This window comes from Eptesicus fuscus, chromosome 17 (assembly GCF_027574615.1).
Source record: "Eptesicus fuscus isolate TK198812 chromosome 17, DD_ASM_mEF_20220401, whole genome shotgun sequence".
Taxonomy (NCBI): domain Eukaryota; kingdom Metazoa; phylum Chordata; class Mammalia; order Chiroptera; family Vespertilionidae; genus Eptesicus; species Eptesicus fuscus.
The window spans coordinates 38,619,710-38,646,338 of record NC_072489.1 but is presented as its reverse complement, the minus strand read 5'-3'; the positions used below and the strand labels follow the sequence as shown (position 1 = coordinate 38,646,338).

The following is a 26,629-nucleotide window of genomic DNA, read 5'->3' as shown; positions in this document are numbered from 1 at the left end:
TATTTATAATCTGACACCATTTAGTAATTTTTCACCAGGAAATACAAAGCATCTATTTCATGCCTATTATGCATTTTTAGTTTCCACAAGGTCCCTTTTATAACATATAAATTGTCTTGTGGGATTGAAACATTAGCAACCTTATCGTACCATTCTACTTAGTGACAGTTTCAATCCAGTTTGTTTACAGAAAATTGTAATATGTGAGTGGCCAAGAAATCCCTGGCTTGTTTCCAAAGATCTCTGGAATATTGGGATTTTAGGTGTGGGTAAATGAAATAGGGAATGTTGGAAGAAGCACAAGTGAAAAAAAGTAGTTTGGAGTTTGGTTTTAAACATGATAAATTGAAGTTCTGTGATTACCTTGTGGAGATGTCCAGGAGGCAGGTGGCTACAGGACGGAACTTTGAAGACTGAAGCTTGAGAAAGAGATATGAATTGGACAAAAGATTTGAGAATCTCTGCAATAGGTAGATGGACGAGAGCATGCTGGGAGAGCAAGCAGACCAAGAAGAGAAGTAGCCAAGTGTAGAACCTTGAGAGTTAACATTGAAGAGGTGAGAGAAAGAAGGAATGGAGGTAGGAGAACCTGGAGTAGAGGCTGTTAGGGGAGTCAAGGCAGTCAAAATTTCAATGTGAGAAAGGAGAAATGGCATGGAGAGATCTTCTGAGATTAAAAAAGGAGGGAGGGAAGGAAGGAAGGAAGGAAGGAAGGAAGGAAGGAAGGAAGGAAGGAAGGAAAGAAGGAAGGAAGGAAAGGAGAAAGGAAGGAAGGAATGAATTACGTGATTCCATGCATACATAAAAAAGAAAAAAATTCACAACGTCTTGGTGACCTTAATGAGAACAGTTTCAGTGGGATGTTATCAGTAGAGCCAGATGGGTTAACAGACCTCTCGAAAGAAAAGGGCTCTCTGGAATCTCTGGGTACAATCCCTGTGAAGTTAGTTTGGGGTAAACCAGTGATCCCACTCAGCCCAAGAGTCCAGGAAAAATCTGGAGGATCCAAGAGGATCTGTAACCCAAACTTAGCTTAGCAATGGCCTGAATGAATGGGAAACGAGACAAAGCTGAAAAAACAGTAAGATTAAGTTAGTAAACTGCCATTTTTAAGTTTGAGTTCAAATAATAGATTGCTCAAATTCAAGATGGGAGAGATTTAGCTTGGCAATAATTGCTTTAAAATGATCCAAAGATTTTAGTTGATGATATAAACTTAAAACAGGCCAAGAGTATGACTTAATTTCCCAAAAAGCTAGGACAGGCTTGGACTGTGATAATAGGAAAGAGGAAGTGGAGACACCAGGAGAATATTAGTTTTTTGGAAGTGAAGGAGGAAAATAAAACAATTTAAAGGAGATAGGGTTGCCGGGCAGTGTGCCTCAGTGGTTGAGCATCAACCTATGAACCAGGTGGTCACAGTTGGATTCCCAGTCAGGGCATATGACCCGGTTTCTGCTTGATCCCCAGTAGTGGGTGTCAGGAGGCAGCCAATCAATGATTCTCTCATCACTGATGTTTTTATCTCTCTCCCTCTTCCTTCCTCTCTGAAATCCATTCATCTACCTACCTACCTACCTACCTACCTATGGAGATAGGGTCCTTAGGAAAAAAAATTGAGGATGGAAGAGATTTGAATATCTTTTTTTTAAAAATATATTTCATTGATTTTTACAGAGAGGGAAGGAGAGGGATAGAGAGCTAGAAACATTGATGAGAGAGAAACATTGACCAGCTGCCTCCTGCACACCCGCCACTGGGGATGTGCCCGCAACCAATGTACATGCCCTTGACCGGAATCGAACCTGGGACCCCTCAGTCCGCATACCGACGCTCCATCCACTGAGCCAATCCGGCTTCGGCTCGAATATCTTTATAGGCCAAGGGGAAGGGTCCATCAGGGAGGGAAAGGATATAGGAAAGGAGGGATAATTAGTGATAAAGGAGTCTGATAAAGCTGGTATTTGGTTTTGAACTGAAATGCCGGTGCCTGGTGAGACTGCAGGGAAGGCCAAAAAATGATGGGAGTAACCATGGGTAAGTTGTTGTTTGGGAAAGAATTCAGACACTTGGGAAGACCAGAGGCAAACGTTTTCGATTTGCTTGATGAAGTAATGCTCCACTGGGACAGGCTCTGCTGTTTCTGAGAACGTGTGTTAGGACAGAGAGCCATGGGGAAATTGGGGAGGTTGGAAGAAATGGAAAGAATTCCAGAGAGAATGGGATTCTTCCTTTTTGAGGTGAGATACAGAAATTGGGAGGTTTCTTCTCAGTCTCTCTAAGACCAACACCCACAGGAAGCTTGGAATCTTTTTGAGCCTCTGCTCTCTTTTCCCACTTGGCTCAGGACTGTCAGGCCAGACGCAGTGTCCGCAATGTGCTCAAGAACCACAAACTTTTTTTGGTCTTTTTTTTTTTAATAACCCGAAGTGGAATTCTTAAATTTATTCATGAAGAAAGGTCTCTTAGAGTCAATCATTTTGAAAAACATGTTCTTCGTGCCGTGCATCCATCTACCTGTTGAAATGCTGGCGGAATTGCTAAGCAGGCAATACCATTTACACAAAGGTAATACAGTTGCAAAATACTGAAATGCACACGAATCTCACTGATGTAACCTGTCAGGCAATGGTTATTAAAGCAAAAGTGTTTAAAAAAAAAAAATCAAGAATCACACACTTGTGAGCGGCGGAAGGTCCTGAGAAATTCGGCATTGCACAAACACGCCCGGAGAGCTGGTCGAGGGTCAGGAAAGCGCCGGCATTACACAAAAAGAATAAGTTTTTCTCGGCCCTCAAGACTTAACGGGAGGAAGAATATTACCCCAAAAAACCAACAGTCTAACACAACTATGCGGTACCTACGTGGGGAGAGGCACAACCTGCAGAGAGGTGATTGAAAACATCGAGTCCTTTCGTTCTCAGATGCGGAGCCCAATTTCCCACTTTTGAGGAAATCCGGAAAGAGTCAAAGATTCAGAGCCAGTAAGTTATCCGCCCCGGGACACTTTGGCGACGCCGGCCCCGGACCTCGAGACTGTCCCCGCGAGAGGGCGTCCGCCAAAGCTGGTCCGCGGAAGTCCCGCCCCCCACTTCCGGCGGAGAAAGGGGGCGGGGCCAGCAGCAGCTTCCGTTCTGCAGTGTCGCGGCTGCGGCACGTGTGTCTCCCCATCAGGATTTGTGGCTCCTCTCTGCCCCTGGAGAGTTTTTCTCGCCGGAACGCCTTTCAGATTTAAGGATGAAGGCGGTAAGGGTCCTCAGAAGCCCGGTCCCCGCGGTTTAGGGGTCCCTTTGGCTGAGAGTCGCTGCCTAGTGTAGCTTTCTGGCGGTTTTCGCCCTTGTTTAGGGGGCGGTGGCCTAGATTCGGGGCTCCCTCTCGGTTCGGTGCGTTGTCTGCATCTTACACCGGCGTCTTCCTTCACTGCCCGTTGTGATCGCACTCGGCTTCAGTAGCCACGATGAGACGAGCACCGAGTCTTGCATCCCTAGGATGTCAGACATTGAAGGGTTCCTTCAAGACTGTGTTTCGAACCCCTTATTTTACAGATGAGAAGCAGGGTCCTGTTCTCAGTGAATTTATCGTGTGAGTCATAGGATTCGAAACGAGTCCTTCCCCCCACAGGGTAAGAAGGTAGGAAAGCAAGTGCTTTGCTCCAGTTCTGGCAGAAAATTAGAGCTAGCCCTAGGATTTGGATTTCTGAATAAGGGGTCACCATCAAGAGAGTTGGAATCCAAAGACCGGAATTCAGTATTGCCTTTGTTAGTATACGGGTCTTTTGACACGTCGCATAATCCTTAAGCCATAGCTTCAGCATTAATGTCAGGATAATGGCAATCATTGCTTAACTAGGCTGTTGGAGGTAGTATGTTGGAGAACAGTGTAAACAGTAAAGTAATATATAAATGTCAGTTATTGTTAAAGACAGCCAGCATTTTGCTCTGAGTATGCTCAAGTAGTTAAGATAGCCTTGAATAACCATTTGCAATTAGATCATGGGGGTGTCTTAGACACTTTTGAGCAGCTGTGGATTCTGGTCACACTAAGACCCATGGTTGAATAACTGAGGCTCAAGTGCCATTCTGTAGGATAAATGCCTTAGTTTGGTTTTAACTCTTCTATGCCAGATCTTGGCTGTGAGACATTAGAATTGTGGAATTGGTCTAATAAATTTATAATCAATTCTCTCTAATCTGATTTTTAAAATAATAATAAATTATTGGTTATGCAGCATTCCTCCTATTGTTGTTTTCCAGAGAAGAAATAAAAAACAGGTCCCAAGCTTTAGGAAGTTGCTAAAAACTAGTAAAGTCAAACTTGAAAACAAGCTAAAAAATAAGCAATTTAAACAACAAAGCAATCTCAAGAAGTACCGAAAAGAACAGAGGAAACTAAGGCAAGCTGTAAAAGATGCTGTGTCTAAGAAACCCATTCCACTGGAGGACCCGAAGAAAAAACGACCAGGTAACTGTGAAAGCATTCATGTGCTCTAATTTCTATTGAGTTGTTCTAAAGTGTTTTTCTAAAATGTTCCAATGATTGCATTCTATTAATCACTCTTGGTCACACACCCTTCTTAAGAGTTGGTAAGGATAGTAGTCCTATATGCTTTCTAATTTTATAGTCAGTATAGGAAAACATTTCAATATAGTATTCATTGTGAGAAAGAGCTAGACTAGCCTCTGCTTTTAGTATGTCTAGAAAGCAGATCTGAAGATACAATACTTGGGATAACAAACTCAGAATGGCCCTGTAAATAAATAAATGCCAGGCAGCATGCCATGCCACTTTCCCATTCACTGGCAGTTAGCTAAGGTAGGAACATTGCTTTTCTCTGGTGCGTTTTTCAGTGCTGCCGAAATTCATTTAGTGTTCTGAACGCCTGGCTTTCTTTTCATTTGGAAACTTGGAGTAAAATTGAGCTGTAAATGTCGGGGTTATTTTTGTAAAACTATCCAAGAACTCCAAGTACTCAAAACAGGTAGGGAATATGACCATTTTTAGTCAGACCAGTTCTTCTACAATGTTACTGATACTTTCAGGGTAGTTATATTTGACTGTATCTGAATATTCAGTCTTCCCATGTGCTTCTCATTCTCTTAATCCTGACCTATATTTAGTTTCATCTTTTGGCAACATATTATTGTGATATGTAAAAGGTCATGGGCATGGAAGCCAGGAAACTTGGGCTTTTTCTCTTGATTTTGTTACTTAAAGCAATGTGGCCTTAAATCAGCCAGGTATTTAATCTTTAAAAACATGTGATGGTTGAATTAGATACTTTTAAAGATCTCATCCATCTGAATTTCTGTAGAATTTAAAAAGCATGATGTGGGCCCGGCCGGCATGGCTCAGTGGTTGAGCATTGACCTATGAACCAGGAGGTCACGGTTCTATTCCCAGTCAGGGCATATGCCCGGGTTGCAGGCTCGATCCCCAGAGTGGGGGGTGCAGGAGGCAGCCATTCTATGATTCTCTCTCATCATTAATGTTTCTATCTCTCTCCCTCTCCCTTCTTCTCTGGAAAAAAAAAAAAAAAAAAAATATATATATATATATATAAAATTAAAAAATAAAAAGCATGATGTGTTAATAATTGTATACTAAAAATAAGGAAAAGATTTCATTCTTACATGTTGAAGTCTATCAGGCAGTTGGATATAAGGTTCAAAAATAATTTAAGAAACAATAGAAACAGAAGCATAGATACATAGAACAGACTGACAGCTGTGAGAGTGGAGGGGGTGGGGGGCTGGGTGAAAAATGGTGAAGAAATTAAGCAAAAAACGTATATATGTATGTAACACATAGACACAGACAACAGTATGGTGATAGCCAGAGGGAAAGGGGGGTTGGAGGAGGGCAAGGAGGGGGATGAATGGGGACGGAAAGAGACTTTACTTCGTGCAACGGTGCACGATTCAATGTGCAGATGGTGTTTTGTTAAGTTGTACACATGAAACCTGTATGGTTTTTTTAACCAAAGTCATCCCAATCCTATATAATAAAGAGCTAATATGCTAATTAGACCAGACAGCGGACTGACCTTCCGGAATGACCTTCCAGAGCAACGACTGGGTGGGGGGTGGTGCGAGGGCCTACTTTTGCATGAATTTTGTGCATCGGCCTCTAGTACAATAATAATAAAAGTATAGGTTTAAAGTGAAACTTTACTGTGAAACAGTACTTTAAAGTGAAACAGTACTGTCTTCATGGTGATTTTACCTAAGTCTAAGGCTTTAACTACCATCTTTATACTGTTAATTCCCCAAACTATTCTCTCTAACCCAAGCCTTTCACTTTAAACCTATACTTTATTTAGAACCTAGAACAGAATTTTAAGGAACCCCAGCACTTAAGAAATGGGAAGAAAAACCTATATAATGGGGTCTGAGGAGGAGCCAGAGAATTAGGAAGACAACCAGAATTTACAGTGTTTTAGAAATCAAAGAAGAGTGTTTCAAGAAAGAAGGAAACTCTTTGTTCTAACATTCGTCTACAAAATAAATTGTTAATTTTAAAAAACAAGGTGGAAAGTAGTGTGTATTGAAGCTTTGACCCACTTGAAATTGTAGGCTGTCACCACATGTCTGATATGAAGATAGAACACATTGGTAGATACAAAAAAGGAGTGGTCAAAGGATTGAAGGTCTACATCAAGCATGTCAAACTCAAAGGCTAACACGGGCCAAATAAACAAGGTTTAAGTTTATGTGGGCCACAAAAAAACAAAAGCTTCAATTTTCATAGAAATGTAGGTTATATCAATAGAGACATGGTGAATACAAGGGGCTGAAATAAATGAGTAATCGTTAACGTAAAATAATAGAACATTTTAATAAAAATTAAAAATTTTTTCTTGAACATTAACTTACCAGACACTGAATAACTGCACAAATTAATAAGCGTAATGCAAATAGATCTATTTTTCTTGTTCTCCGAAAGTGAAATATTTCCTGTTGTGCACACCAAACAAGTCAGTACAAGACTAATGACGTGGCAATCGGCTGCTAAAATACTCGCTGCTGGTATTAGTGGAGAGAAATGGTGTGCCTGCATGTAAGGCGCGTAAGGGAAATGAATGCAACACGATTATAGTAATCAGTCATTAGTGAATGTTGTAGTTCGTTAGAGGCCCGATGCATGATATTCATGCTAGAGTAGGCCTTCCTTCCCTGGGCTGCCGGCACCAGCTTCCCTCTGGCATCCAGGACCCGGGTTTCCCTCCCGTCACTGGCAGGCACCCAGGACCTGGGCTTCCCTTGCAGTCCAGGCTTTGTCCGGAAGGTTGTCTGGAAGGACGTCTGGTCTAGTTAGCATATTACACTTTTGTTATTATAGATTATGTATAACAGGATATTGTAAAAAGTAAGCTATGAAATTTTTATTAAAACGTATCTTACATACCGTTACATTGGTGGGGCCGCTAAAATATTCGTTGTGGGCCGCATGCGGTGAGTTTGACTTGCTTGGTCTACATATTTGGCCAAAAGAGGTGCAGTGGAAGTAACTGAATGAGACTGGGAAAACAAAAGGTTGTGCTCAGAGAGGCGGGTGAGGACTTGGGTTAGGGATGTGGCCTTCGGAGGGGGCAGCTGAAGTGGAATGGAAGTGAAAGTCACCGGCGATCAGATGAAGCTAAGGAGCTAAGTCACTGGTTCTCAAATGCGCTGGAAGACATTGTAGAAAGTTGGAGACATTTGTTCTTTTATTCTTAGAGTGACCTGGGGGTGATCCTGGCATTTAGGTTTCAGGGGTCAGATATGCTAGCATTTTGCTTAGCCCACGATACCCCTGTATCACAAAGAATTGTCCTGCCCATCATGTGAGTAGTGCTCCCATTTAGAAATACTGGGCTAAGGTATTAGAAAAGTGTACATTTTTCCTTTGTAGACACAAAAATGCAGAGTTCTACATCTCTAATACATATTTCTGATTTTGTGTGTGTGTGTAACAGGTAAAAGGATTGAGAGGGAAGAGGAGGAAGAAGAGGAAGCCCTACCTTTAGATATGATGGATGAAGATGACTTACAGTTAATGAAGGATTTAGGACAAAGAGCATCTTTTCTAACGCGAGATCTTTCTTCTAGGTAATACTTCATTTAGATTATAATCATTCACATCCTTTCAGCATTAAAAACTTGGTTCTGAATTTTACTTAGGTGGTTAGTGCAGAACTTCAGCTCTGAACACAAACAATGTTTACAAAGAGTAAACCCTATTTATTATTCAGTTTATTTCCTAAATAAAGGACGTTCATGAATAAAACAAGCTGATTTTATTTAGTGTACATCTTTATTTCGTCTGAGTCTGAATAGTGAATGGGGAAGAATGCTCTTCTTTGTTTGAGGAATTGGCAGAACATTCCCGAGTTCTTTATGGCCGTGCTCTCAATCCTCCTTACTCTGTGAGGTGGGTATTATTCCCATTTACAGAGAGGAAACTGATGCTTCCCCACAACTAGTAGATCTGAAATTTAAACTTAGATCTTTTTAACTCCTAAGTCTATGCAATGTTCTGAAGGTTTTGGGGAACGCAGAATAGCATGATGTCCCTGTTTGCTCTGTGGCATATTCTTCAAAAAGAATCTGCTGTAACTTTCCTCTTAATTTTGCATCTAAAGGGAAAACTAGATATAGCCATAGTTTGAGTCTTTGTGATAGACTACAAAATTAGTTTATTCATTTACTATTTAAGTACCTGGTTTAGGTGCTAATATTTATATACCTAGTGAAGGTTTGGCTGGTGGTTAATTTTTCTGTGCTTTAAAAATGGTAGATCTCTAGGTTCCTTTTTAAAATATTAAAACTGAAAATGAAATTTTTTTCTACAGTGAACCTGTTCACGCCAAGAAACGAAAGCATGAGAACATTATAGATAAATATGAAAAAATACCACGATCTCTGCAAACTGCACCAGAGAAGGAATTGATTCACTTGCTTCCTATCAAAGATAAAAGTGGTATAATCCCACAGACCAGGGAAAAGCCAGGTAAATCAGTTAACAATTTTAGCTCCTTAAAAATATCACATTTCTTTTATTAAAAATTTAATTTAATTTTGATTTACCAATATCTACAAAATAGAAGTAGCTACAGTTAGTCATATAGCAAGCTTATGATTTTGGCCAGAAATACAGTTGATTATCTTAGGTGTCTATTGTACTGTGAGTATAACTGAAGCTACGAGGTTAAGGTGATCTTAGAGTATTTTAACAAATTCTGTTGTTTCTAAAATTAGAGCATCTTAGTCCTCCTTTATTAGCCTTTTTTTCTTATATGAATCTTTTTTCTTGTGAAATAAAACACACAGAAAAATCCAGAATCAAAGATGTGAAGTTACGTAGATTACCACAAAAAACACACCCATAAAGCTAACATCTGGGCAAGAAACAAATACTGCCAGCACCCAGAAACTTCCCTTGTGCTCCCCTCAATCACTAATTGCTCCCTCCTCACAAAAATAACTAGTTTCCTGAGTTTTATTTTAATCACTTCCATGCTTTTCTTGATAGTTTCACCACTTAAGTATATTATCACATTTTTAATATACATATTTTCCATAGTTCTTGACACTAACCAAGATGAAGAGGATCAAGAAGAGATGGAACTTGAGGAAGGTAATGGGATACATCTTTATAGTTGCTAAATTGTTAATTGCGAACTACATTTTTTGTATAATATGTGAGATAATTTTAGGTAAAATTTGGAATGTGCATTTTGGAGTACTGATTATTTCAAGGTCATTGTGAACATTTTTTCACATTTTGAAAGTTTTATCTGGTGGAATTTGATTGTTGCTTTTTATTATGCAAAAATTTATGCCATTAATATTTGTAATGTGTAGGCATGCATGAAGAGTCTTGTTAATTGAACTGTTTTGAATTCTTTTTACTTGTAAGTGAAGGACCTGCCTACAAATAACTATTAACTATTTAGCTTTAAATTACAAAAATGATTCTGTGGTATGAAATCATTTTGGTTTGATTAAATGTGGGTTTCTAAAAGCTAGCATAGTTCTAGCTAAAGTTAAATGGAAAGAACTTATTTTATTGTTTGAAACTATATTGCTTTGAAATTTGTGACAGAACGAGCTGGTTAAATTTTACTTCTGCTTCGCAAACCTCATTGATAGTGTAAATGACATTATAGGTCAACTATTTTATGGTTTTCAGCCATCTTTCATAGGCTTGTTGCCGATTATACTTGTGAGTTTATTAAATCTAGTTCCCTGTGAATTTCTTAATGTGAACATATTTTGTGTAGTTCAAAGGACTGAATAGAGTTGAAAACAAAGAATATTCTGTACTTTTTAAAACAACTGAATCAGATTGTCCTTCCCCTTAATTAATATGAATTCTTGTGGGTTTATTAGCATGGTCATAATAATATGAGCTCTAGAGTCAGACTGCCTGGATTTGAATCCCATTTCTGCTAGGTTTATGAGGATAGGCCAGTTACTTTTCTTTTGCCTCAGTTTCCTGATCTATAAAATGGGGCTATTGATAGTACCTGCCTTATGATTGTTGAGAGGATGATGTGAAATAAGGTTCCTGGACACTTGTAAATAAAGGAATGTTTAAGAGGGAAAACCTAATCTGTTTCAGAGATAATTGAAGATCCTATTCGCGAGCTGACCATAGAAGAGCATTTAATTGAGAGAAAGAAGAAGCTACAGGAGAAGAAACTGCATATTGCAGCCTTGGCATCTGCCATTTTATCAGACCCAGAAAGTAATGTAAGCAGTTTTAATTTCTTTAGGTTCTTCACATTAGATATGGTCTAAATGTCTAATATCTTAAGATACTCTTGTTACCTAAAGTACACACAAAAAGGAAAAGCATTAGCAAAACATAGTAACTGAGTTAGAATGAGAGAGCAGACAGAACCTTGCCTAATTCTACATCTGAGCTTTATTTCTTCTGTAATCTTACTGAAGTTTCATAAATGCTCTGAGTCTCTAAATGAAGATAGTCGATTTAATGTTGTAACTCATAGTGGTAAGTCTATAAAAATTAATTATGCTAGGGAGGAGGAACCTACTTGCAAATTTGCTTGACTGACTGTAGAGTTTCTAGTAAGAAACACGCACACAAAAGACAGAGTAGTTTAGGAATACTTATAAGTATAAAATATTTAAGTGAAATGGATCAGAAAGTTATAATGCATTATGATTGGGCCATGAGTACAGTAGTGGAGGTGATGATAGTTATAACTTGTCAACTCAGGAAATCCAAGGTGTAGCCTTGGCTCTTCTAAGTACCGTGTGTTAGAATTTGGGTAAGTTTTTTGCCAAGATTCATTTTCTTCATCTCTAAAAGGAGGATGGGACCTATATTAAAACATTGTTGTGATGATTGAATGATATAATAGACATGAAGTTATATGAAGTGTTACTATTATTTTTGTTATATTGGTGTCCAGCTTCCTCCTATGACAATACTTGTTTATTGGATGATAAAATAGATTATTTACATTTATAGAAAAAAATTCCTGTGGGGATGCTTTGGAGTAGTAATTGTCCTTTTCTAACAAAGTCAGGAGAGCAGAACCAGGGAGGGGGATTTGGGATATTTCTGATCTGTACCATCTCATTTAATCATTGTCAAACTGTAGAGACAAGAGCTATTGATCTCATCTTACAGCTGAAAAATAGAGCCTTTAAAAACTCAAGTGATTTCTTTCAGATTTTAACAGCCACTGGATTGGCACCCAGGTCTTCTAATTCTGGAGCCTCATGCTCTTTTCATAAAAGTTAGGGCAGGCAAATGGAGGTTACATACTTGTCCTGCTCCTGCTATGGTAAGCATTGTTAATCAGCCAGAGTGTTGCTTCTCAAGATATCACTCCAGCGGGCAATAGTATTTCATCAAAGCAATGCGCACATTAGTTGAAACCAATTTTTTACTTCTGCGTTGCATCAGACAAATATAGTACCATGAGTAACTCTGAAGCTTAAGTTACCTGTGGATGCATTGTACTAATTCCTGATTAACTTGTACATGTGTGATTATACAAATTTTGATTGGTGTATATATAGCAGTATTTCAAAAAGTATTTTTAGTGAAATAGGACACACCTGCATCAAGAAAATCCAATTGAAAAGATTTTCTTAAAACAGGTAAATTAACAAGTTTAAACTATTTTTTAAGTCTGTATTTTTTCTAACTACTTATTTAACAAAAACATGGTTACTTTATAACTTCAGTGACTTATCTGTCCGTAGTGGGAGCAGCGTCAAGTTGTGTATGGCTTGACTAGACTCTTTGAGTCATTGTGTGAATTCTGGTTACTGGGCCAGATGTGGGACTGTTGCTTTTGTTCATGATTGTTCTGTCATTATTTCTCTAGCCTGATGAGTAATTTCTTTAACAGGTTAAAAAATTGAAAGAATTGCGTTCCATGCTGATGGAACAGGATCCTGATGTGGCTGTTACTGTTCGAAAGCTGGTGATCATTTCTCTAATGGAGTTATTTAAAGACATTACTCCTTCATATAAAATTCGGCCCCTAACAGAAGCAGAAAAATCTACCAAGGTATGCTAACTATAATTACTGTACTATAGAAAATAAGCTGTAAATTTTGGAGAGCTAGAGATGGGAGAAACAGGGTTGGGTTTTTTTTTTTTTGTTTGTATTGTTTGGTTGGTTTTACATGGCTTAGTATACTAGGCACTCAACATTTTGTGCTAATTTTTGGATTTCAATATTTTGATGTTAAAAAGTGATTGATCTTTTGGTCTTTTCAGATCCGCAAAGAAACCCAAAAATTAAGAGAATTTGAAGAAGGGCTTGTTAGCCAATATAAATTTTATTTGGAAAATCTGGAGCAAGTGGTTAAAGGTATAGTAAACATCTTGAAAGCATGTAACATACTTAGCTTTGGTCAGGAAGGTGAATTCTCTATTCTGTGCTGTGTGTTGGCTGTCAGTATCGTGTATGGTCAGGAGCAGAGTCTCAAGTCAGACTTTCTGGGTTCAAATCTTGGCTCATCACTTAACACCTATGTGATGTGCAGTCATTTAATCTCCTGTGCTTCAGTTTTTCTAGCTATTAAGTGGGAATAATGCTAGTCCTTAACTCACAGGATTGTTGTGTAAAAGTAAATGAATTAATAGATAGAAAGTGCTTACAACTATGCCTAGCCTGTATTAAGGACTGTATTTTATCAGTTATTAGTATTGTTGTTGCAATCCTTTACCTAGTAAGTAGTTGTACTAGTATGTGACTTCATAAATGGTTGGAATTTATTGTGTGTTTTTGTTGTTGTTTTTAAATATGTTTTTATTGATTTTAGAGAGGAAGGGAGAGGGAGAGAAAGATGGAAACATCAATGATGAGAGAGAATCCTTGATCAGCTGCCTCCTGCGCACTCCCTACTGGGGATCAAGCCCACAACCCTGGCCTGAGCCCTGTCTGGGTATCGAACTGTGACCTGGTTCATGGGTCGATACTCAGCCATTGAGCCACACCAGCCAGGCTGATATATGTGTCTTTTAAAAAACATGGAAAGCCAAGATTCTGGTAATTGTGATTAGAGTCAGAGGGTGGATGGTGTAGAAACATTTTGATGATGACCTTTGTCTTGTCTAAGGATAGATACAACTCATATTTAACAATTTGCATGGTAGGTTGAGTTTTCATATTATCACATATTACTGTAAAAGAAAGGTAATTAGCTGAAGTTTTGACCAATGAGTAAAGTAAGTAATTAGAGTTATCTTTTGATTAGACTGGAAGCAAAGGAAGCTGAAGAAAAGTAATGTAGTTTCCTTAAAGGCATACAAAGGACTGGCAGAAGTGGCTGTGAAGAGCCTGTGTGAGCTACTGGTGGCACTGCCTCATTTCAACTTTCACAACAACATCATCGTCTTGATTGTCCCTCTCATGAATGACCTGTCAAAATCGGTGGGCTGCTCTAAATGATTGTTGCTGTTGGGCTTAACAGAAAATTATAGACCATATGGCTTTTTTCTCTCAAAAAATATTTGGAGCTAAAATAGAATCACTTTACTAAACACTGTTTCTTTAAGAAAACTATTTGATCCCTATAAGTTTAGTGCAGTGGCTTTGAACAGGAGGCAGTTTTGCCCTCCAGGGAGCATTAGGCTGTGCTAACAGCCAGTTTTGATTGTCCAGACTGTGGTGGTTGGGGGTGTAAACTGCCTTGTAGTGGATAAAGGCCAGGCATCTGAATATCCTACAATGCACAGGATAGCCCCCCACAATAAAGACTTCTCTGGCCCCAAATGTCAGTAGTGCTGAGAAACACCAGTTGAGTGTAACATTTCGTTTTTCAGATATCTGAAATGTGCTGCGAGGCAGTTAAGAAACTTTTTAAGCAAGATAAATTAGGCCAAGCTTCCCTTGGAGTAATCAAAGTGATTTCTGGATTTGTGAAGGGCAGAAATTATGACGTTAGGCCAGAGGTAAGTTTTTCGCATTTTACTTTACACTGTTTTTGTTTTTAAATTACGAAGTTAATTTTCAGTTGCCATGAGGTATTTATGTTTCTAAATTACAAAGTTTAATTTTCAGTTGCTATGAGGTATTTATTCTTTATAGAAGTGTGTAAAGTAGAAAGGGAAAATACTCAATTCCCCAAATGTAACCTAGTCATATAGTTTTGATTGCTCAAGTTCACAATTTCTACTGTTTCAGTTCCTAATTTCAGTCTTGCTTTGCCATCAGATTCCTTTCATTAAAGCTGATAATTTTAGTTGAACTGCGAAAATTATAAATATTGTACTTAAGTAGAGAAAATATTTGGTGTCTTTATTCAGAATTGTAGCGTGAACAGATAATAAGGTTTGAACAGGGAAACACTTTCATTTTAGTGATGTTAGAATTATAAACTGCATTTTTTAATTGGTTGGGTTTTTAAAGTGTACAATGTGATGATTTAATATATGTATACAATCAAGGTAATTAAGACATTCATCACCTCTCATGGTTACCTTTTTTTCCTGTGTGGTGAAAATACTGAAGATCTACTCCCTTAGCAAATTTCAAGTATATGATACAGTATTATTAACTACTAGAGGCTTGATGCACGAAATTCGTGCACTCAGGGGTGTCCCTCAGCCCAGCCTGCGCCCTCTCACAGTCCAGAAGCCCTCGGGGGATGTCTGACTGATGGCTTAGGCTCACTCCCCGCGGAGCAGGCCTAAGCTGGCAGTCAGACATCCTTAAGGCTGCTGTGGAGGTGGGAGAGGCTCTCGCCACCGCCACTGCGCTTGCCAGCCGTGAGCCTGGCTTCTGGCTGAGCGGTGCTCCCCCTATGGGAGCACACTGACCACCGAGGGCAGCTCTTGTGTTGAGTGTCTGCCCCCTGGTGGTCTGTGTGCGTCATAGTGGTCGTTTCGCTGTTTGGTCGATTTGCATATTAGCTTTTTATTATATAGGATAGTCACCATGCTATACTTTAGATCTCCAGAATTTACATATTTTATAACTGAAAGTTTGTATCATATGATCAACATTTTTCCATTTGGTAAATGGGAAATTAAAGCGGGTTTAGAAATACCTAATTTATGCCCTAGCCAGTTTGGCTCAGGTCAGCCTGTGGACTAAAGGGTCCCAGGTTCGATTCTGATCAAGGGCACATGCTCGGGTTGTGGGCTCGTTCCCCAGTAAGGGGGGGGGGGGGGCAGGAGGCAGCCAATCAATGATTCTCTCTCATCATTTGATGTTTCTATCTCTCTCTCCCTTCCTCTCTGAAATCAATAAAAAATACACATATTTCAAAAAAGAAAAAAAAGTAATACCTAATTTATATCCCCTCCTCCAATATTGGTTCAAACCTTTTTCTGGCCTGTCTGCTCTTTGTAATCCTGCCTGCCAGTGCCAAAGAATGTGCTCCCTCTTTGTTATTGTCATCAAACTGCAGAATAATATTACTTGTATTTAGCCAAATAGTAGTTGTGTTTTCATAGACACAAGTTACCAAATATGTTTAGCAAAAATATAACAGATCTTTATGTGAAATGTGATAAAAGATAGTTCAAAGGTGGTTTTTTCTTTTTCTTTTTTTTGCACGAAGGGGGGAAATAACATTGTTAAGTGCATATTTTTCTGTATAAAGTTTTTGAGGGCAATATAAACTTAATACTTACATTTGTGTCTTCTTCAATATTAGATGCTAAAAACATTCTTGTGCCTAAGAATCAAGGAAGTAGAAGTGAAAAAAGATACAGAGGACATTAATAAACCAAAAAAATTCATGACTTTCAAGGAAAAGAGAAAAAACCTATCAAGAATGCAGAGAAAGGTTTGATTTATTTCCTTTTTTGTTTTGATTTTAGATTAAAATTATGTATAAGAACAGGTAAAATCATTGTTAAATCGTGATTGTAACTATTTAAAGAGTTTAGTTTTCCCAGTTATTACAAAGAAATACTTAATTAAATCAATTTAAACTGAAGATTTACTGGAAGGAGAGCAACAGAGAAAAAGATTTTCTTGCCAAAACCGGTTTGGCTCAGTGGATAGAGCGTCGGCCTGCGGACTGAAAGGTCCCAGGTTCGATTCCGGTCAAGGGCATGTACCTTGGTTGCGGGCACATCCCCGGTGGGGGGTGTGCAGGAGGCAGCTGGTCGATGTTTCTCTCTCATCGATGTTTCTAGCTTTCTATCCCTCTCCCTTCCTCTCTGTAAAAAATCAATAAAATATTAAAAAAAAAAATTAAAAAAAAAGATTTTCTTGCCATGCTGGTGTTTACCTTCATCTTAGATTCCTTGTGACAAACCAGGTTCTTTCCTTAACAGAAAGGGTGTCTTCTTGTGAAGTTAGCAACAAAGTGGGTTTTTGTTCATTGAATCATGTTCCTTTATTGTATCTGAAACCTTTGTTTATTTACTATTAGACCCTGGACACATTTCTTTTTGTTTTTAATGTTGAGAAATGGAGCTAATTAATAGTACCTGTCTTGCCGAGTCCTTGTGCAGTTTCAGTAAGATAACGTATGTAAAGCACCAGGCAGCGTGCATAGCCCGGCGTGCTTTATAAACGTTAGCTACCACTACCACTATCTGTTGTTATCATTTCTCAAACATTTCTAAACAGTTTATTAGGGTTATCAAATTGCTTATGAAAATAAAATAACAAATAATTTCCAGGATATCCATTTTTGCATGTGTCTAAAAATTTTGAAAACATGACAGAATTATCAAGTTAGACTTAATTACTAAACAAATGAAGGTAAATGTTTTCATTATTGATACCATACTGTCCTAACGGAAGTTGGATACATAACTGTGGTGGGGAAACAAAGGCCCAGCTCTTTATCAGCCGCACATGAGGGAAGAAACTTTCTCAGGCAGTCCCCTATGGCTCAGGCAGCTTAGCAACCATTGTTCGCTGCTCTTAGAGCGGAAGGAAGTGGAAACAAATAGATATTTTGTTGAATTTCTATATAGTATCTGGCTTTATGCATTGTATATAAATGAGTTTGGGAAGTTTTGGTGATGACTTGCTTCTGTATTGTAGATGATTTAACCACAAGAATTATTTCTGGGCTCAGCATATTCTTTCTTTTTTGAAAAAAAAATTAAATTATAGAAAACTACAGAGAATAATATAGCACATCCCATGTATTCCCCTTTCTGAATGAGCAAATATGAAGACTTCAGTTTTTTTCTTGAAAAGGAAGAAACCATTGTGTTAGAGTTAGAATCCCCTGTGGTCTCCTTCTTTCTTTCTAGTGCCTTCCCAGGAGGCCACCACTGTCCTAAGTTTGGTTTGTGTATGCTTCTGATCCATGCTTTTCTGCTTTGCTTATATTTGCATTCATAGAGAATCTGTGGTATTATTGTATGTTTCACAGTATTCACGTGTTTTATCTCTCTGAAGGTTGCTGCTTCACTCAATGGTATAATATATACTCTTTATTTTTCAATCTATTTTCAGTGGAAAAAAGCAGAAGAGAAACTAGAGCGAGAGCTTCGGGAGGCGGAAGCTTCAGAGAGTACTGAGAAAAAACTGAAACTGGTAGGCAGTTCCCCTCTACCAGCGACTTTCAGCTGGTGTGCTGCAAGAAATTTTAAACATGCAATACCTGACCATTTAGTCAGGGGCACTGACCTATTTTCCCTTAGGTTGTCAAAAAAAAAAAAAAAGAGCCAATATAACAATACCCATCCGGTGTGAATTAATCAAAATTATACGTTTTGGGTTTTGTTTTTTTTTTAGATTGGCAAAAGGCATATTTTTTTGGTGTACTGCAGAATTCTAGTAATTAGTTTATATGTGCCATGAGATGAAAAAAAGTTGAAAATCGCTGTCCAATGCTTTTTAAAATATTTTGTTAAACTGTTTTAGGGATTTATTGTTTCAACTTATCTATACTAATAAAAGAGAAAGATGAAAATTGACTGTACCTTCGTGACGCCCACCAGCCAATCAGGAGTGAGCATGCAAATTAACCCAATAAAGATGGAGGGTTAATTTGCATACGCAGGCGCTGAGCGGCTGGGGGCAGGGCAGGATGCTTACCACCCCAGCCTCTACGGGCTTCTGGGCAGCATGGGAAGGCAGAAAGGTGGCTATGGGCTGGAGCGAAGGCAGTGCCAGCAGTCAGGGGAAGGAAGGCCCGTTCTTTCACGAATCTTCGTGCATCGGGCCTCTAGTGGTTATATAATTTTGGTTTATTTCATGAGGCTTAGATATGAGATGTACGAGAAATTATCATGTGATCAGTGCTGGTTTTATGAAATCACAGGATGTGTACCTTCATTCTGTTAAAGCTTCACTTTGTGAAAGCTCCTAAGATTGCATTGTTGGGAGGGAGGGGAAGGAGTAAGAAGGTTGAGCTTTGATGATAGTTACAGTAATTCAGGAGAAAGTGTACTGCGTTGTACTGACGTCATGCTGTCTGTTTCTTTGGCCAGCACACGGAGACATTGAATATAGTGTTTGTAACTTACTTCAGAATATTGAAGAAGGCCCAGAGGTCCCCTCTCCTGCCAGCAGTTCTAGAAGGTCTTGCCAAGTAAGGGCTGTGTAGGTTGAAACCTTTTAGATTCTTTCTAAGTAAATAAGAACGAAGTAACCATGAGTTTTGGACAGGGTTTGCTAATGATGACTCAGTGTCCTTCTCAGTTCTCTTTATTTTTGGTCACCAGCCTTTCCTTGCGTTATTTTTATTTGGCTGCTTTGGAAGTATTTTCATGTACTTGGGTTTATATCATTGTTAAGCCAAAGGGTATGTTCATTTTAAATTTTATTATTTTTTTTATTTTATTGATTTTTTTACAGAGAGGAAGAGAGAGGGATAGAGAGTTAGAAACATCGATGATAGAGAAACATCGATCAGCTGCCTCTTGCACAACCCGTACTGGGGATGTGCCCGCAACCAAGGTACATGCCCTTGACCGGAATCGAACCTGGGACCCTTGAGTCCGCAGGCCGACGCTCTATCCACTGAGCCAAACCGGTTTCGGCAAGTTCATTTTAAATTTTGATAAATATTGCCAAACTGCATCCCAAAAAGATTGTACCAATAGACAGGGAATGTGTGATTTGTAGGTCCTTTCCTGTTCTAAGATTTACATGGTGTCAAAGGCTCTTGCATTAATACTGAAGAGACATCCTTTAATTAGTTCAGGGCCTAATCTTTTATAGTGTGTAGAGTACTCTGACGTTTAGTAGCTCCCATGATTCTTCCTCTTTAACTCTAGTGGGTGATCTCAGTTATTTCTAGAAATAGAGGCCCAGGCCAATCTGTGACTTAACCTAGGATCATAAAGGTAATTCATTGCAGAGCCTGAACTAGACACCAGTTCTACCTTCTTTTCCCTTAAAGCTTTCATGGGGTCCATATTCTTATAAATAGAAGAATCTTTCCTCCTTCCTTCTTCCCACCACCCGTGTTCCTGGAAGCTGATGCTGCTTGTGCTCTTAGGGCTTAGAACGGTGCTGGATGCCCGGTAAGCTTTCTTCGGGGAAGTTGTTTGCCCTTAGCAACTTGTTTCCCAGGGCAGAGGTATTTTTGAAATACTGTATTAGTTTGTTTAGTGCCTCATATGTTCCTGCTGACTATAGTGTCCCACTATGGATTGTCAAAAGGTCAGTCTGAATGAATGAGAAGTAACAATAGTCTTCTCCATCATCTCTATCATAGCTAATATTTGGAATAAGGAATACTAAAATTATAAATTTAAAATCAAGTTTAATTTGTGGCTGCTTTATTTCTGTTTTTAGGTTTCCTTTTAACTATGTTTTGTTTGATTTTTAGGTTCGCTCACCTTATAAATGTGGAGTTTTTTGATGATTTATTAGTAGTTCTACATAGTCTCATTGAGTCTGGTGTAAGTATCTCTATTAATGAATTACTTTTAAAGATATAAATGGTATTATTATTCTTAATATCTTTTTTTTTTTTTTTTTTTTTAAGGACCTAAGCTATCAAGAAAGTCTTCATTGTGTCCAGACCGCTTTTCATATTCTTTCTGGGCAAGGTCAGATATCTTCATAATCAAGTTTTGTTTGCTTTAGCTTTGGAGGCTGTAACATTTCTAATTGGTGTTTGTTGTCATTTCAAAAGGTGATGTTCTGAATATCGATCCAATGAAGTTCTATACACATCTCTACAAAACACTGTTCAAGTTACATGCAGGTACGTATGTTTAGATAATGTGTCTTTCATAAATAGTTCCTTTACGAATATGTTGCGGCCAGAATGATAGCCAATGAACAATGAGAAATAGGAACGGGTGTATGAAGTGCTGGCCTGCCAGTGCCACATGTGTATGTAACTCCGTGTTAGACAGGGAGAGCGAGAACCGGGGAGAATTGACTGGAGATGCAGTACAGCCCTACGTCCTGGGCTGGGGCCTGATGTGGGACCTGTGACAGTTGAGCTTGGGTTTCTGGGGCAGGTGAACTTGGATCATGGAGAAGTAATGAAGGGTCTGTCTGCCGTTTCAGGTGCGACCAATGAAGGGGTTGAGATTGTGCTCCAGTGCCTCGATGTCATGCTCACCAAGCGCAGGAAGCAGGTTTCTCAGCAGCGAGCCCTGGCCTTCATCAAGCGCCTCTGCACCCTTGCTCTTCACGTCCTTCCCAACTCAAGCATTGGCATTTTAGCAACTAACAGGATATTGATGCATGTGAGTGATACACCGAAGAGAGCTAAGTTCTGGCAGTGCCATGATGGTGTTTCGTTTGGGGTGTGTGTGTCCATCCATTCCACTCCCCCGTTACATTATTATTTAATTAGAAGTAATTCATACCTGCCCGGCCACTGTGGCTCAGTGGTTGAGTGTTGACCCATGCACCAGGAGGTCACCAGCTCGATTCCGAGTCAGGGCGTGTGCCCAGCTTGTGGGCTTGATCCCCAGCAGGTGCCATACAGGTGCCATACAGGAGGCCGCTGATCGATGTTTGTTTCTCTCTCATTGATATTTCTGTCTCTCTCTCTCTTCCTTCTTCTCTAAAATCAATAAAATCATTAAAAAAATGTAATTCACACCTGTAACAAAATCATATGATAAAGGAAGTCCGTTAAGTTACAAAAGGAAAGCATTCGGCCCCTCTCGACACTCTCCAGAGGTTACAAGTTTTACCATTTAGTGGGTATCCCAGCTGACTTTTTTTTTTATTCATATATAAACACACCAAACGCACACAAACAACATAGCTTTTTTTTTCTTTTTTTTTAAATAGAAAGGGGGTTGTGGGGATTATGATGTACATATTGTTCTACAATATTTTTTTAACACTTAATGGTGATGAACACATTTTTGTGTCAGTACAAATATAACTACCTTGTCTCTTTAATGAGTAAATGAGGTTGTTTGTTTAACACCTATAGTTCTTACTATGTGACTGCCACTGTGAAAATGTGTTACAAAACTTAACTTGCTTCATTTTCATGAGAGCTTTGTGAAGTAGCTACTATTATTGTTCCCATTTTATAGATGGGGAAAAGTGAGGTCCAGAGGAGGAGTGACTTGCCTAAAGTGATGCTGCTACTAAGAAGTGGCAGAGGTGGGCTTCAAATTTAGGCAGCCTGGCTTTTATATTTTGTATTTTTCTTTTCATGGGCATATAGGTTGTTTTTGCTATTAACAAATAATGTTATAGTGAATATCTTTATGTGTATCTAATGTAATTATTTCTTTAGGAAAGATTCCTAAAAGTGGGATTTCTGGGTGAAAAGAATATTCTATTTTTTCTTGCAAGATAAAATAAGTTCTTTTCAGAGCAAGCCAAGAAAATAATCTTTTGCAGTTTTTGTTCTCTTATGGTATAAGCTTAAATTTACAAAATTAAACCTGGGTATGAAGCTCATGGGCTTATAGCTCTTATATAGCCATAAAACCAAATGAAATTTAAGTATAAATAAACGTGCAGAACCCAGTAACTGTCTTTAAACGAGTAATATTAATTAATCCTTATGTGACATTTTTGCAGACTTTCCCCAAAACAGACCTGTTGCTTGACAACGAGTCTCAGGGAAGCGGGGTTTTCCTTCCTGAGCTGGACGAGCCCGAGTACTGCAACGCCCAGAACACCGCTCTGTGGGAGCTGCACGCTCTGCGGGTAAGGCGCCCTCCCTCTCACTGTGCGAGCAGTTGTGTTCAGCTTTTCCCAGTAGTTATTGTTGCCAGGGTACTTAGTGTATTTTGTTCTGGGTCCTTTCCTAGAATATGTGTTTTAATAGCCTACATTTCACTTCGCTCTTCCTACTCGAAGATGTTGAAATACATTTTTTAAGGAAGCTGAAAACGACAGTTTTGTGGGGTAGAATTCGTTGGAATGTTTCCCGTCCCGGGCACATTTGTATTGGCTCCCATCCAAGGAGACGTCACAGGCCCACCTGCCAGTGTGGAGAGGGTTTCACCTACGTTGTGGTCCTACGGTGTGGCCGGCGTTAGAGTGAGACTCAGAAAGTACGATTCAGGAAGCCTGTTGTGAACGAACTTTTTCCCTGTGAAAGAGAAGTTGCTTTTTGATTTTTCTTTTCCTACTGTAAAAGCGAGACTGTGCTTTGTCACTGGTGACTTGCTCATCAGATTTGTGTTGTAATCCTGTGAACAAAGGTAGTGTTTTTCCTGTAGTTATGTGGTTCTTATGAATTACATGTACATCTATAGTTTTTTTAAAATTAGTGCTTATTAAATAAAATCTTCACTGTAGCTAGTGTTTTATAAAACACTGACCTGTACAAATGCTGTCCTGTTTTCCCTTCAGCGACATTTCCATCCCATCGTGCGGAGATTGGCAGCTCACCTGATCGCGGGAGCCCCTCTGGAAGGCTCTGAAGCACTCAAACCAGAGTTGAGCCGAAGGTAGTAGCTAGCATCGCCTTATTATACAACCATACACTTCAGCTGATAGCTCTGTACCGGGAGAAGTCTATCTTATAACGTAATAGAGTTAACATGTAAAGTGCTAGCTGGTTATCTGGATTAGGTCTCACTTATATTCCTGAATTGTTCTAGAGAGAAAACATGCTGCCTCCGATTTTATTTGTTTGTTTCAGGTAATCACACATTTATTTTTTTTTTACACATACAGATACGTAGAAAGAATAGTGAATCCCCATATGCCCATGACTCCAGTTCAACAGTTAATAAGACAGTGCCGTACTCGCTTATGTGAAGATCCATCAGTCCAATACAATGAGATTCTTTCTTTTTTTTTCTTTAAATGGTCCTGCGAGGGCCAGAGGGAGGAATGAGGAGAGGAAAGTGCTTTGGAAACACTGCGTCCGGGAGGCGGCGGTTTCTCTCCTGGGCCTCCTGACCTGCAGGAAGCTTGGATCACTGCCTCCGGCTTTCACCTCACACTCTGGGAGGTTTGGCCACATGGGGCCATATTTTTTACATGGCAGTAATTAGCTGCTTACCCTCTAAAGGAGGCATAAACTCTGCAGTTTTCCATAAATCCTTTTACTGCTGGGTAGGATAGAGATAACTTTTGGCCATAAAATTTAAAAAATGGCCATTTACTTTCTTTCTTCCTTCATTCTTTCTGCCTGTCTTCCAGCCTTGTTTTCCAAAGGGAAAAAAGGGAGAAACAGTTCTTTATTACCTTTTTTCTCCCATGGCAAGTTTTGGTCAGAGCTCTTGAACACTTGCCTCATTTATGCCAGAGGTTTCCTTTTCCGGAGGAAGATGAGCAGCTGGCTTATCCCAAAGGCTTGAGAAAGGAGACTCCTGCTGTTTTTTCCCCAGAGAGTGGAGCTTGGGGTGTAACCCTAATCACCTCATCGCGTGCACCAACCCCAAATCATTAAGGACTCATTTACATGCCATGGTTATAGACATTTATTCTCTCTGGAGAATGGTTCTCCTGGCTTTAATCCAGGCCAATAACTGAAGGGTTGAGCTGTTTGGAGTCCCTGGAGGATGACTCCATGCTTTGCTCCTCTGGTTCCTGTGACGAAGTTAAACTGGTTGCCTATTGTTTACATAACTGTGGTTGAGCTGGGATTTGGTCACATTGAGTTTGAGCTCTTCTCTTCAGCCTTCTCTGTTCAGGCCTGTGTTTCTAAATGTATACCAGACCTCTGGGAGGTGGAGTTCGTTGGATAATGTTGTCAACACCTGGGAATTTAGGATTTATTTTGTGTGTGTTGATTTGTTGGTTTCAAAAGCAGGAGCATGTTGTATCTTAATGCATGGATTTAGAATAGTGAGTCATTCTCTGGGACGATTCACTGTTTTCAGGGTGCGCGGTGTGGTGGTGTCTTTGTGACTGTGGGTTTCTGTTTGTGGCTGTAGATCTGCTGTGGAACTCTTTGAGGCTTACAGCATGGCAGCAATGACATTCAATCCTCCTGTGGAAACTTCAAGCTCCAAAAGGAAGGTATGTGATACTTTTCATTATTTTTTTAGAAGATGAAGTCAAAACTAAACTAATATATCTCTTAATAACTGTTTCTAATTTGCATAAGTGTTTATAGGTAGATTTTTTGTTTGTTTTCATGTGTAGTTGGTGATGGTAGGACGGATCTCTGGTGATGGAATTCTATAGAGACAGTCATGGGACTGTCTCATTCAGGGCAGGGCATGCCCACGACTGGACCCAGCCCCGTCACTCTTACAGCTCACATGTGGTTGGTTTGGTGTTAGCTTTTGCCATTTTTAGCTCTGTTCACAGCTTGGCTTTTGTTGTTGGCATAAGAACTTTTAACTCATACTTTTAATATTTCTTCAGGATAAAGTTTTACAAGGGGATTCATTTTTGAATGAAGATTTAAATCAGCTAACCAAAAGACTTTGCAATGAAGTCGCTACTCAGTTGCCTCTGGATTTCACCAAATATTTGAAGACATCACTAGGGTAGCAGAAGGATGAAGAGCCAGTGGACGTTCCTGTGCACTTGTGTGTTTGTGCAGACGCACGTTAAGACAATGAAGACAATGGTTCTCTTTTTGCACAGGGAAACTTCCAAAGAAAATTCCCCAAGGAGGAAGAGTTACCCTTTGCGTGGTGCAGGGTTCTGCCCTAATTCTGAAACGTCTTTTCATTGAGAAAGGAGAATCCAAAGCCTTTTCCTCCCCTAATGTTTGGAAACTTCTTTCGTAATGATGTTGCCTTTTTGAAATTTAATATACATATTAAGTTAGTTTTTTAAAAAAATCTTTGGACTGAATTTATTGGGATGCAATTGCTAGATTAAAATGAGGGCAGCGAGCACAGAATAAAGACGGTGAGATTGTTTTTTACAGTTCAGCTAGCTACTCTTTATAACTAAATAAATCTATTTCTATTATACCACCATAGTTGGAAGTGAGAAAAAATTCTAAATTTGAGTATGTTTTTATGAAAAATTTTTAGAAAAGAAAAAATAGCTTGAAATTGGACACCAGGTTCATTGGCTCTTGCTGGATGGTAGGTACACTTCAAGAAGGAACCTCATCTGACCTTTGAAAAAAGGACGAGTGCTCATTCTGGCTACTTTCAAAGAAAGTTTGAATGTGATTCTGGTCTTCAGAGTTCTTTGCATTTTTTGGCATGCTCTGGAGGGTGGTGGGGGAAGAACTGCCCCACATCTTACCATTCTGTTTTAAGGATAAAGGGTACCCAGGGAAGGGCTTTGGTAAAATGCCTTATTCTTATAATTATAAAGCAATATAATACAGCTGTTACCATATTCTAAGAATGGTCTATGAAATAAGTGTTTAATGACTAGGTTATAAAAATTTCTCCTATGAATAATTGAATAAAATAGTTGCTTTTCCTGCTTCCTATTCTTGTAATGTGAGAATAAAAAAAAAAAAAATTCACAGCAGTCCAACTGAGTAGATCAGTTATTGCTTCAGAGCTATAGAAGCCAATGATTTTGGCCTAGTGCTTAATGCTCTATTTTTGTCATGAAGTAAACGAAAAATAGAAAGTTGGTTATCATTCCTGCATTGGGAATACTAGCTTTAACAGTGCATGTAATCTCTTAGCATGTTCTTGTATGTGGTTTCTTAAGATCAGATTTTTTAGGCTTGATTATTTAATGATGAGAAGTGTATGATTCAACATATAAATACTTGCTTTTAACCCACCTTTTAGACATAGAACAAAGTTCAGGAATGTTAGAAATAGTTTGGATGACCAAAGTGTCTTTCCATATCAGAGCACAAGTCACCAATACATGCCACAAGTCATTTATTTCCCAAATATAGACAAAAAC

At 39.0% G+C, this 26,629-nt stretch overlaps 1 protein-coding gene across 1 annotated transcript; it reads left to right on the top strand.

The window, feature by feature from the left end:
- Positions 1 to 3,160: 3,160 nt before the first annotated feature.
- NOC3L (NOC3 like DNA replication regulator) lies at positions 3,161 to 26,219 on the top strand. Its single transcript, XM_008144088.3, has 21 exons — positions 3,161 to 3,246; positions 4,254 to 4,461; positions 7,955 to 8,087; positions 8,831 to 8,988; positions 9,562 to 9,615; positions 10,603 to 10,733; positions 12,371 to 12,532; positions 12,745 to 12,838; positions 13,728 to 13,903; positions 14,296 to 14,424; positions 16,134 to 16,265; positions 17,903 to 17,983; positions 18,883 to 18,983; positions 20,229 to 20,301; positions 20,388 to 20,451; positions 20,538 to 20,609; positions 20,921 to 21,102; positions 22,409 to 22,537; positions 23,189 to 23,286; positions 24,724 to 24,808; positions 25,160 to 26,219. The coding sequence occupies exons 1-21, from the start codon at positions 3,238 to 3,240 to the stop codon at positions 25,286 to 25,288; spliced, it is 2,400 nt and encodes a 799-aa protein (XP_008142310.2). The 5' UTR covers positions 3,161 to 3,237; the 3' UTR covers positions 25,289 to 26,219.
- Positions 26,220 to 26,629: the final 410 nt, after the last annotated feature.

What these genes read in the sequence shown, in the direction of transcription:
- NOC3L (XM_008144088.3), top strand. An exon ending in TATCAGACCCAGAAAGTAAT is followed by an intron (nt 10,734 to 12,370) that starts GTAAGCAGTTTT and finishes TTTCTTTAACAG; the next exon opens with GTTAAAAAATTGAAAGAATT. An exon ending in CTAACAGGATATTGATGCAT is followed by an intron (nt 21,103 to 22,408) that starts GTGAGTGATACA and finishes ACATTTTTGCAG; the next exon opens with ACTTTCCCCAAAACAGACCT.